At 37.7% G+C, this 13603-nt stretch overlaps 1 protein-coding gene across 4 annotated transcripts in view; it reads right to left on the reverse strand.

The window, feature by feature from the left end:
* crebbpb (CREB binding lysine acetyltransferase b) overlaps nucleotides 1-13603 on the reverse strand; it is an 85410-nt gene that overhangs the window by 40663 nt on the left and 31144 nt on the right. For all 4 annotated transcript variants that reach the window (XM_087243106.1, XM_087243105.1, XM_087243104.1 and 1 more), the window contains exons 3-4: nucleotides 3911-4072; nucleotides 1239-1482 (exon numbers count right to left, since the gene is read on the reverse strand). In XM_087243106.1, coding sequence (XP_087099232.1) covers nucleotides 1239-1482; nucleotides 3911-4072 — 406 coding nt within the window. The remainder of the gene's footprint in view (nucleotides 1-1238; nucleotides 1483-3910; nucleotides 4073-13603) is intronic.

Below are 13603 nucleotides of genomic sequence, written 5' to 3' on the forward strand. Positions count from 1 at the left end.
CAATCCTGCAGCATTTTGACTTTCTTTGTTTTCAGGAACTTTGCTGTGGAGGCTGAAGTATGAGATGGAGCGCTATCCAGCTGAAGACTTGGCCCTCTCCTGTGGTTTGTAATGTAATCGGGCAGAACAAATGTCTTGATACTCTGCAGATCTCTCGCACACCCCCATACTGAATGTAACCCCAAACCATGATTTTTCCTTCACCGAACTTGACTGATTTGTGTGAGAATCTTTGGGTTCCAGTAGGTCTTCTGCAGTATTTGTGATGATTGGGATGCAGTTCAACAGATGATTCACCAGAAACATCGACCTTCTGACACTTTTCCAAATCATCAACTAAAAGTCAAGTGATTATTTCTTGCTCTTACGACTGGGATCAACGATAAGACTTTTGTCAAGTGTGTGTGTGTATATATATATATATATATATATATATATGCATTATTTTATCTTATATATATTAACTCTTAATAAACTATTTATTTTTAGGTCGAGCCTTTGATGGCAACATCTTTATAACCTATTAATATGTGGAAATCAATACACCAAGGCACTTAATTGCTTCATAAAACATACTGAAAATTCAAATCTACAACAATCTGAAATTTTTTTGTGTAAACCCGATTTTATATTTTGTATTATATTTTAAAGGAAAAATAAACATGCATTATGGATGTGACCAAAAATTACTACAGTGAACGAAACAACCTACAGAAATTCAGTGAAAAACTGCAGATGCTAAAAGAAATAACGCTACTAAAAATAATAAGAGTTGTTTTTCTATACAACAGATGTTATTTATTTTATATTATTTGACATTTTTGTACTGATGAGGAAAAAGCTTTGTTACGGATGTGACCGATATGAAATTGGCTCTTGTGTGACTTTGGTAAATCAAATATAATAGTCACATAAATGAAAACATCAACAAGACCGAGTATTTTACCGTACAGTAAAATACAAGCCTACACAAACAAGGAAGAACGGGTTTAAATAAAGTAAAAAAAAAAAAAAATTAGGTTTTCACCACTATAGTGCTTTCTAAATTGGCTGAAACAACTTCGAAAGCACTATTTTCGTGAAAATGTTTGTTTTCATGGTTGGGTTACATTTGCATGGAATTGCTCGCTCACAGACGACACATGACAGACTACAATATCTATCAAACTCAGGGCTTTGGGGGGAAATGCCTGGAATTGATTATACATTAACAAAATGGGTGTTATTTTGCCTCTCACCTTGGCAGGATTTTCCCGCCTGGCAGTGGGTCATGTGGTTGAGGACGTTCTTCATGGTGCGGCAGTGGGGCAGGGCGCAGGCGCGCACCTCTCCGTTGGCCTGCTCTCGCCGCTGGCACTTGTGGGCGTGAAGCAGCAGGACCAGCTGCTGCTGGATCAGTTTGCGCTTCTCTGGGTCGGCCGTGGGGCCTGCCGAAACTCCCTGTCCCGGGACCATGCCCACAGAGGGCACCTGCTGCTGCAGCTGGAGGAACAATTTCAGGTTACATACAAGCTCTGCTTTCCTCATTTAAAGAAATGCATCTTTTAACGTTCTGCAGTTGGTTAAAACAAAAGCATTAAGTCACAAGAGGCTGTAAAGCTGTGATTTTTATCCACAGAGGTGTTAAGTGTCTATTTTACACCTTAATCGAAAAATTAATATTTATAATTCTAAAAAATTATGCAAGAGTTTTATAAAAGAAATATGGTTAAATGAGTATCATCTGTTATTTTTAAGTGGTGTGGCTTTAACTCAAAATAAATGCTTTACTGGTTAAATGGCTAACATAAATGATTTAAACCTTGTGTATTGTTCAAATTGACCACACTTTCATTATGTTCATTATGTTTTTGCCCCATTGACTTCCATTATAACCACATTTTTAGATTGCAAAGCCTTGCCAGCATATAAACATGCATTCTTGATTGTTAGTGGTTTTTCCTGTTGGGAAGATGTACAATCTGTCATTTTGACTGTTGACAGGGTTTCTGCAAGTTTCTTCGGGTAAAATTTAAGACTTTAAGACCCTTTTATGACCATTATAAAGTAAATTAAATTCAATTAAATTGATCTTTATTTCTATAGCGCTTTTACAACGTAGATCGTGTCAAAGCAGTTTAACATAGAAGTTCTAGCAAACTGAAACCGTGTCAGTCCAGTTTTCAGAGTTTTTGTTCAGTTTAGTTTAGTTCAAAGTAGTTTAATATTCACTGCTGAAAGTCCAACCACTGAAGAGCAAATCCATTGATACGCATCTCCACAAGTCCCAAACCATGCAAGCCAGTGACGACAGCGGCTATATATAATTTATAAATGTAATTTTAGACTTATTCGGGGCTAAATACTAAAGATTTTTTACTTTCTTAAATATTTTTTGTATTAATAGAAGATACTTTAAATGGAGTTCTTGCTTTAGTTTTCTTTCACTTATATATCAGGATAATTTGCTGTAAAAATGTCTAACAGCTGTTGTGAATTGTATCTCTTTGCACAAAAAAACTAAAAGTTTTGAGATGATTACTGGTGATTGGGTGTGGGTCCAATTGGATAGCTTTACTTGGAAATAGGAAAGTAAAACCTGTTTAAAATAATTTAGGACTTACATCACAATATTTAAGTAAATTTAAGAATTTTTAAGGCCTAAAATTAGTTTTTTAAAAATTAGGACATTTTAAGACCCTGTGGATACCCTGGTGCAGCGGTCACCAAATTTGTTCCTGGAAAGCCGGTGTCCAGCAGAGTTTAGCTCCGACCCTAATCAAACACACCTGAACAAGCTAATCAAGCTCTTACTTGGTATACTTGAAACATCCAGGCAGGTGTGTTGACGCAAATTGGAGCTAAACCCTGCAGGGACACCGGCCCTCCAGGACCAGGATTGGTGACCCCTGCCCTGGTGGATCCTCAGTTGGCAACATTAACCCTTTAGATAGGCCAGTGCAAAAAAGTTTATATGGAGTTTTGTAGAGTACAACAGCAAATTATAGTTTGTGTGCATAATATCACACACTATGTTTACTGTGCTCTAAAAGCAGAGCTGCTTATTTAGATTTTCTCAGACATATCAAGGTAAGTGTGCAAACGTCTCTCTATCACACACACACACAGGACTACGTATAAAAGCCAGAAACTAAGCTTTTTTTTGCACTGCAACAGATGATCAACAGTAAAAATGATGAATTGTACCTCTTACCAACAGGGAAAACCACCAACAATCAAGAATGTGCGATTATATGCCGTCAAGTCTTTAGAATGAGAAAAAAATGTCCTTATAACAGAAGTCAATTGGGCAAAAAGAGCCAAAAACATAACAAAAGTGTAGTCATTTTACCCAGAGCGTATTTTTTGGAAAATTAAAGCATTTTCCCCAAAATATGTGTTAAAAAGGGGTTTGTCGCAAAAAATCAATTCATTTGCTGAAACACAGAGAAAGCTGTGGCTAAATTAGGCCTCAAAATCAGCCCAGAGTGGGTTAAAATATCCTCAACAGCACACAAGAGTTAAGATGTTTTAATAAGTGAAAAATCTATTTAAAAAGTAATCATAAACATTAAAAATCTGAAATTACACTTAGATTTTTTTCATCTTTAAGCAATATAAAATATCATTTATTCACGTCATAACAAAACTGAACTTTCACCATCATCATAACCCCAGTCTACAGCATCACATGATCCCTCAGAATAAAAAAAATCATATCAGAGTAAAAGTAATGATAAAAAAAGAACCTGCAGCACATAAAAACAAGGACACTTTTTAATTTTAGACTTCATTCAGCCAGTTTACCCACACAGGGACACAAATAAATTAGCCCAGTGAATGAATAAATGGCTACTGAATGGACGTGTGACGTAGAGGCTGAGAGTGCTGTGGACTGAACCTGAGCCAGCTGTGGAGGGTTTATACTCACCAGATTTGGCACGCTGGAAGCACCCTTCAGGGTGGGCTGGAGGCTGTTAGGAAGAGCTGCCTTGTTCTGCATCTGAGCGTTTAATCCAGCGTTGGACATCTGCTGAACCGAACCCTGTACGTACTGCTGCCCGAAAGGACCATTAGCTGTTGCAAGACCCATCTATAAACACAAATAAATAAATCAACATAAATAAAGCTTAATGGTTCTCATTTTATTTAGCTAAAGGCTAGAATCAGCTTGAGCATTTCAGTTTAGATTCATAGAGAGCAGTCAGGGTGTGTTGCATGTACGAGTGTAGCCAATCATCCATAGGTCAAAGAGTGTACTAAAAGATACTGTCATCAGCTGCTCAGTGACAGCCGTCTGCTCACAGATGAGTAGTGATCGTGTCTTGCCTTTAAATGCAGAACGGTTTAAAAACAAAAACCGAAGAGTGTCTGCTCTTCATAAAACAGCTGATTACAAATGCATTGATGATAACATTTCAACAGTCAGATAATATACAGCAAAGTTTTTTAAAAGTTTTTTTATGCTCACCAATGTCGTGCTTATCAGACTAAAAATAGCACATTTGAGAAAATAGTTCAAATTTAAAATACAGATTTTCGATTTTTCTAATTGACTTTAAATTCAATCCCTGAAAACATTTTTAAGAGTTTATTTTTTCTAACTTCAGACCAATAGAAAGGCTAAAATTAATTGCATGGTTTTTATATATCAAAATAAGAATCTTTACGAATTTAATAACTATTATAAAACTATATATTTATATTACATCAAGTCAAGATTTTATCAAGAGGAAAAAAAATAATTTAATTTAAAAAAAGAATTTCGCATGATCTGACAAAGTGACTTTCGTAACCGACAATGTGATCTGACTGGGGCTTTAGTTGTAGCACATTTAAAAACGCAACACTAATGACCCGTATCTCCAAACAATTCTTGTTTTCCCACTTGTTTTGGCAACACAACATGTCGTCTCTCTGCCTTCTGAACACTGTTTCAGGTAAAACAGTCTTCGAAACTATCACGCATTTTAATGAAGCTGCACCGCACACAATAGAGCGCGCTGATTGGTTTAAACAAAATCTCTCATGAATGAATGCAGCACACTCAGAGACGTCGCAAAGTACTCTTAGATACAAACAGCCAGTCTCCACGCTGGAACACACGCAAGGATCTAATCGGTGTGACATAGCTTCAAAAACTTGTTTAAACAAACGACAAAACGAATTTGCTCAAAGTGACGCAAAAACAACCTATTTTCACTTTTTCTGGAATATGTGTGTCCTAATAGTGTTTTTAGCAGCGTGGGACACATATATGGCTGTCAACAGCTCAAAAATGTGTTTTGGTGTTCCGAGACCCTTTAACAAACCATTAGCTATGATTAGGCCCACACGGGATCTGCGCGCGCAGAATTCCGCAGATTTTTATCCCATCATTAATTCTGTTTATTTACTTGATTAAATGTGTAAATTTAAATTTATTCAGTTTTATTCAGTAAATCATTACTTTTTTATTTCGTATATTAAGGTTTTAGTTATGAAACTCCACTGGATACTCCCAAAATAATTCCGCAGAAATCTGCAGATTTTTACCAAAATTCTCCACAGAAAAAGCAAAAAACGTCTGCAGATTCCGTCTGGCCCTGGCTATGACTTAAACTCCTAAATTGCATTAGTTTATTAATAGTTATTAAAGTAGTAAGTAAGCTTTATACAAACTAAGAGTGTCTCGCAGCAGCAAAGCAGCAAACAACCATTCATTTCAACAAAGAGCGAGCGACTTCCAACGACCTCCTTCTACGCGAGTGACAGCGACCATTGGCGACCAGGTGGGCATGTCGAGCGACGCGACAAGGTTGAGAATCCTTCAACCTTATGCAAATGAAAAGCGACTTTCTTTAGCGACAGCCAATAGGAGCACAAGTAGAGCTCACATGATCCTCTCTCAGCTCACTCAGAGGTCAATTGTATTCTCTGTGCTGTTGACCTACACCATCAGTGCTCAACCCTGTTCCTGGAGATCAACCTTCCAGCAAAGTTCAGCTTCAACCCGGATCAAACACACCTGAAGCAATTAATTAGGACCTGAGGAGCACTGGATAATTACAGGCAGGTGTGTGGGTGATATGCAACTAAAATCTGCAAGAAGGTCAATCGCTAGGAACAGGGTTGGTCACGCCTGACCTAAACAGACCTGCGTTTGTAGCAGGTCGCCACCTAGTGAGACAGGCAGCTACAAAGTCGCTGCTAGTGTGAATTAGAGTTAAGGCTGATTTATACTTCTGCGTTAAGCGCACCCGTATGGTCTGGCGCATTGGTTGAATTTAGCTACTTGTAATGTTCAGAAAAAACAAAACACCCAAGAAGAAACTCGACACAGAGGAACAAAAACCTACTGCCAGCTAGTGTTTCAGAAGTGTTATTGCAGAGCAACACAAACAGCACGCTGAAGAATAAATGCACTACTACACGCAAGGCATGTGCCATGGGTCAAGTTGGTCACTCGCTGCAGAAGTATAAGGGGCGGATCACTCTGAATGCGTTTTTTGCGTTGAGGCACCTTTTTTGAGTGATTTGCTAACAGCCGCAAGCGTTTGCGCACTGCTTATGTGCCCCCATGCCTCACATTTTAAGCCTGATTTATACTCCTGCTTCAAGTGATCAGCATGACCCACGGCGCATCCAAGGTGCGTGGCTGTGCATTAATACTTCTGCGTGCTGTTTCTGTTGCTCTACAATAACACTTAAGAAACGCTTGCTAGCAGTAAGCGTTTATGTACCTGCGTGTCGAGTTTCTTCGCTGGTGTTTTACTTTTTTCTGAACGCTACCTTAATGTGCAAGTGGCTAAAACTCGCTCATTTTAAGGCAGAAATCGGCAGACGGGCAACAACTTTAATCATAAACTAAAGATAAAACAACAGTCTCCATCTAGAGCTCCTTCACGGGACTCAACACTTGAACACCACGTATCCCATGCGAGCGCTTGACGCAGAAGTATAAATCAGCCTTTCACCACTTGCTGTGACTTGTGTTTGTTTCGTTGCGTGATGTGTGCTGGCAGTTAAAAAAAGTTGTCTTTTTTTATTCTCCGATCAAAGGAAAGCAGAGGTGGGGTTTCTGTTTAGATGACAGCAGTGTTTGTGTTGTTAAGAGAACTACAGGCTTTTGAAAATGGAAGACTTGTTGTTGCTGTTTTGAGTTATCTGGTGCTGCATGACCCACAAATTTAACGACTAAAAACTCAACTATTTAGACTCCACTTTCCTTCCTAATCTGCAATTCCCACTCTGGCTCCATCGCTATCTGTACTACTAAAAACATAATAAAAAAAAAAACATTATTACTAATGGCTTTGCGTCTTACACTTTACATACCTGAAACTTGCCTAAAACACTTATTCATTGTTGCTCTTATAGTTGTGTAAATTGCTTCCTTGTCCTCATCTGTAAGTCGCTTTGGATAACAGAGCCTGCTAAATGACTAAATGTAAATCTTAAATTTCACAATATTATTAAATATTTAAATTATACCAATATCAACAGTAACATTCGTGCACAATACTCAGCTGATTCAGCCGTTGTTTATATACATAAAAAGCGCACCAACCTTGTTTTTTTTCTTGTCAACAAAATAAAGGCAGTGTGGTGGCGCCTCGCGTTTTTTTGAACGGAAAAGTGCGTTCTGTGTGATCAGCCCCTAAATCAGCCTTTAGGTATTAGTTATGATCAGACATATAGACCATTTTACTGTGCTGATGTCATTGGCCCATGAACATTACCAGCTTGTTTTCAAACTATTTCATAACTGTATCGAGAGGCAATTCAATCATAACTTAATTTTAAAACAGCTATCATAACATTATCAATATGTGGCTCTTTTGGGATTCTCGAGCGCTATAGAAATTAAAAATATAATACAGGAAATACTTTGACCATTTTTTTTGATTACATCCCTCAAAATGGTCTATATAATAAGATCATGCAGAGTATGTGCTTTGTAAGTACAAATAAACAGCCAATATCTTACTGGAGCCTTTTCACAACTCGTTATGAAACTCTGTTATGACTCCTTTAAAAGGTCATCGGTATCTTCTTTTTTTTTTTTTTTTTTAAGAAACCTGTGTATATTTGTGCATTTATAAATATCATCTTTGCATCCAATTACGAAAAACTACAGCTTGTGCGAGGTGTTTGAAATGCAGCGTTTATGGGGCAGGACAGACAGTAATTTTGATGATGTTCTCTTTTTGGCAGCCGTTATCAGTCTCACACTACTGTTTTCCTTTATCTGAAAGCCTTAACACCATTGTGGAGTTTTTATTTTATTATTTCAGCAAACAACACTGTAAAAATAAAATCTTTGCTGTACTCTCCTATTTACTGCGCTCTAAGGTCACCAAATATGACGACGTGCGCTACTGAGAAGAAACCCTGAAAGTGTGAATAGCGTTCAATATATGCAGCCAGACAATGAGAATTGGTACTTGAAACAGAGTTACCTTTATGTATAACAGGTTAAAAAAATCCTCAAAGATAAAATATCCAAGTAGGACAACATATAAGATATCTCCCACCAAAACAAAACTGAATGAGCAGGTTTTATATCTCAGACGTAATTAGAAATTAATCATCTGAAAAACAATTCAGAATCGCAAGTTGTCACCGCAAAATGGTGCAGCTGGATTAAACTTTCCTAGGTTAAATGCGAGGCATTTCCAGCAGTGTTTAGAGCTGCTCTTCTTCACAGATCAGAGCTCCTCCAGCGGTGTGTGTAAAGCAGCCCTTCCCCCACCATCACTAATGCGAGCCTGCAGCCATTAGCGCTGCATACGCCGTCGACGCCGCTGAACGTGCCACACGGAGGAACTCCCTGTCCTGAGCAATACACATCCCTGCTTCAGTCTAACACCAGTCTGACGCCACCGACACAGCAAGAGACCAATCCTTACTTACACACTTAACACACTTTTCTAAGTAAAAGCAACAGTTTTACTGGTCATTTGGCTTTTTGTTTCTTTGTTGTTTAAATAAACAGTCTTTTTTTGGGGTAATTGCAATATTAACACTTGTGTATTGATCAAAGATGATGTTTTGTGTTTCCATCCACTCTGGGGGGATTTTGGGGTCAAACTTTGTTTCAGCAAATGCAATGATTTTTGGTGACAAATTTTATTTTGACACATCTTTTGGGAAAATGCTTTGGAAATCTTCACAAACTCAACGGACTCTGTTCAAATTGAGCACCCATTTGTTTTGTTTGTGTCTGTTTTTGCCTCGTTGACTTCCATTAAAACCACATTTTTTGATTGCAAATCCTTGAAAGCATACAATCATGCACTGTTGATGGTTTTCTCTGTTGGGAAGAGGCACAATTTGTCAGTGTGGTGTGTGTGCATAAATACACTTACTATGTTTACTATGTTCTGAGAGCTGAGCTGCTTATTTATTTTCTCAAACATATCAAAATAAGTGTGCAAATGTCTCCTGTGCACACACTGTCTCACACACAGGATACACCACACCATGTAAAAGCCAGAAAGGAAGCTTTTTTTCTGCACTGTAACTGATGATCAACAGTAAAAAAACTAAATGTTAGAGCACCTATTTTACCCCCCCCTTTTTTTTTTTACAAGTAAAAGGGGTGTCTCCAGAATGTGTCTGTAAAGTTTTAGCTCAAAATACTCATCAGACAATTCATTATTACCTTTATTAAGTCATTATTAAGTGACTTTTCAGGGACATTATTAAGTCATACAAGGCATAAATAACAATCTGTCCATTTTGTTGTCTGAGTACACTGTAGCTGTTTTTTGTAGCCTTTAAATGCAAATAAGTGTCTGTTTCTCATCATGCGTTACAGCAGATAAACAGCAGTCAGTGATACAGACAAGGGTTGGGCGATGTTGAACAATTTGGCATCGTACGAGGTCTAATGTAAAACACTGCGATGGACGATGGCATCATCGTCGTAGGCGGGGGTTAGTAGTCATTGTTAAATATCCACTAATAAATAACGAATTAATTAATTGTAGCCTACCATTTTTAACTACCTGACCCACATGGTCTTTGCTTTACCTATAACCAAACCATAAGTAAATAAAGTTACACGTAAATTACCACCTGTCAATCACTTTTTTTTTCCAGCGGGCATAAATATGCAAAGAGATCTGTGTCGTTCTAATGTCTTTTTCCCACAGCTAACGAAGGAGGCAAGAGTTCATTTGGAGTTCACTGTAATTTGTATTGTAATTGATGATAACTTCCTTATTTTATTATTATTGAGGAAATAATAACAAGTAAAGATGCAAGGGCTCGACTGTTTTGGTCGCATTTGCACCAAAAATTTTATCTCTGTGACCTTTAAATATATTTGGAAGCATTTGAGCGAGTGCATAAATTTTCAATGTTTTCACTGCAAAATCCTCACGCGTGGGCAAATTTAGGAGACATTTATGCAGAAAGCATCTTGGCACATAAAAACGCCAAATGCAGCACTCAGGAACAGATAAACAGTTGTTATGTGAACTTGAAGTAAAAAAAAAAAAAAAAAGCCAGCAATGCTTGCCCCACCTTTGTGCTCCTCTTATTGGCCGACTGCTCTAGGACTGAACTCGAATGATTGGTTGATATCAGCTGTCAATTACTCATTCAGATGACAGGAGCTACAACCGCAAAAATGTGAAGCGCTGAAGATGAGAAATTAAAATAACACTGACAAATTTACCTAAAGTTACTTATAATGGTACAACTTATTAGTAATCACGTGCTGACTGTTAATCCACCATTTAAACTTTTCCAAAGGTGGATAAAAGATAAAAGTGGCTTCAAGTCTGCTATGAAAATGACTAAAGGCATTCACTGTAAAGTCTGTAGGACGAGGTTTGAAAGTAACAGCGTTTGCCACTGAATTCACACATTTTAAGCGCGAGAGGTGCTGTATAATCATTCAATTAATCTTCACGATGCTGTCAGCCCGGCAAGCGGCAGCTACCTTAATAGAGACAGACTAGGATGAAGCTGAAATGCAGCTTTTGACTCAAATATTCCATGCAAGTTTATTTTATGTATTTGTGGTGAAGTTTATTCAAGCCTTTCTGAAATGATGAGTCACACACAAATGCCGTTTGCACTAAACATGGTGCCATGGCTTTGCAATCAAAAAAAAGTCATTATAATGGAAGTCAATGGAGCAAAAACAGCCACCAACATAACGAAAGGGTTTTAAATTTGAACAGTGTATTGTTCTACAGAATACCACAGTCCAAAGCATTTTCCCAAAATAGGGGGCAAAATAAGATTTGCCACCAAAATCAATACATTTGCTAAAACACAGAGAAAGTTGTGACCAAACTAAGCCTCAAAATCAGCCCAGTGGGTATGAAAACACAAAATGTCGTCTTTATTTCTATAGCGCTTTTTAACAATGTAAATTGTCAAAAACAGCTTAACATAGATGATCAAATAGTGTTTATATATGGCACCATAAAACAGCCTCAACACAACAAAGCAAAAAATTCAATTACATAAGTTTAATTTTTCTAGATCAAACTTTATTAAATAGACACAGAATGAGAGAGAGAGAGAGAGAGAGAGAGAGAGACAGCACCAAGTGCCTGAGTGCTTTCTCTCTCTCCATGCGTGCTCGGGAGCGATATTGTTAGACTGCCAGCTCCCTTTCAAATTACACCAGAGTTACTGACCGCTCCCGCGATTTATTCAAAAATTTATTCCCGCACCACAAGAAATCTGGTCGGGTTCCGCAGCTCCCGCGGTACAGCAGCAGGAATGCAGACCTCTAGTTCGTATTTACCACGTCTCCCTTCTCATTCGGCCGAAACCGGAAATGCTGCAAAACTACAGATCACTTGGTGCCAGACTACCTATCCTACCTCTCCTCTCTCTCTCTCTCTTCCACACTGTCCCGTGATGACAGTCATGCATACGCATTTGTAGGCATTAAATAAATAATATTTATTATTTAATACTTATTTAATACTTCTATATAAGTGCATTGTTTTTATGACGGTACAACAGTATTGAAACTGACACCGTTGCTATTTTTAGATCCCGCGGTATACCATATTACCGCCCAAGCCAAGTACCTAGCAAAACAAAAGGGTACCAAACGGCAGAGCTAGAACTCTTTTGGCTACAGAGAAACATCACTAGCTCGTACACAAACTAGGAGAATGAAAACAAAGGAAGCACCATTGCCATGGTCGACCCGAGCTCAAACAAACCTTGTCGTTGTCTTGATGAACAGCCACAAAGCCAGGAAGAAGACTAGAATATACTCTATGTCCCGCAGTTGTTTACAATGCCGCCTAAAGCACGAGCAGTTTGCCTTCTTGCATGCTCGAGCCACGCATCTATATTTGAAATAACGAACATCTTTAGCTGAAGATAATAATGTGTGTGTGATTACTGAAGGGCTAAAAGGATCTGATCCTTTTAGAAATGAACAAACACAAGAGTGAAGTGAGAAAAAACAAAGGAGAAGCCCGACAAAACAAAGGAGCAAATGATTCTTTCAGCAACCTAAAACATGAACAAACTGCCATGTTTAAATATAATCGTCACCTTTTGGACTATTATGAACTCGGAATGACGGAATTACTTTCTAACGGAGGTTTTTCCCCGATGCTAATGCACTTGACCTGTGTGATCATTACACTTGTGTCTTTTAAAGTGTCGTACACATGAGCGTCATGATTTTAGATACTGTGTAAAGTTAGAAGAACTTCAACTTTAACACACAGAGCTGCTCATCAATGTCAGTTCCATAGCAGTGGACCAATCAAAAGAACCCAAAAGCAGGGCAATCATTGCAAGTTTCTGCTTACAGGTAATTAGTGGTGGATACCCTCATGCTTTTTTTCTGAACCATTCCTCGCATGTTAAAAAGCAAAGACACATTTGGTGTGAATGAGCACTTTAACTGTAGTTGAGAACACATTGTCAAATATAAAATAAGCATAAGGCTGCATATCTTTCACTATAAAAACAGACAGTGTTCATTATGGCTTTCGCCCAAGGCTCCAGACTCATTCTTATATGACTGCACTGGTACTAATAACTTAAGTTGGTCACACCAGTTTTTTTTCATAATAACCTTCCAAATTGATGAATCAATGAGGAAGTAAAATAAAATAAACATATTTGTTTTTGAAACCTGCAACATTGTAATTAGTATCTATGTTGCACCCTAAAAATATAACACAATTCTTAATTGCAACTTTAGTATTTAACTTTTAATAATGTCTTGTCTGACTATGGCTGACTAATGTTTACTTTCACTTTAGTCATGCCGGCTGTGCTTTAAAGATGGCCATTTGTTGATCTGTTTTATGCATTCAGCCTGTATGTTGCAGTGCAATGAGAATTAACATATGAATTAAACAGTTTGGTTCTTTCATGAACTGTTCCATCCCAAGTTAAGCCATTGTAGTAGGGCTCCACGATTTGGAGAAAAAAATCGAATTGCGATTTATTTAATCAAATAGTGATTTAAATACAATTTACAATCATTTCATGAAAGAGCTACAGGTTTAATGTTGTGATTTAACAGCACCAAAGAAAGAACAAGCAAAATCACTACACTATGCTACTGTTTATTTAAAACCCTTTTATCCAATAAAGTTGTCAGTTGTCATAACAAATTAAGAAAATAACTATAGTATTT

Source organism: Danio rerio, chromosome 3 (genome assembly GCF_052040795.2).
Source record: "Danio rerio strain M-AB ecotype USA chromosome 3, GRCz13ab, whole genome shotgun sequence".
NCBI classification, from domain to species: domain Eukaryota; kingdom Metazoa; phylum Chordata; class Actinopteri; order Cypriniformes; family Danionidae; genus Danio; species Danio rerio.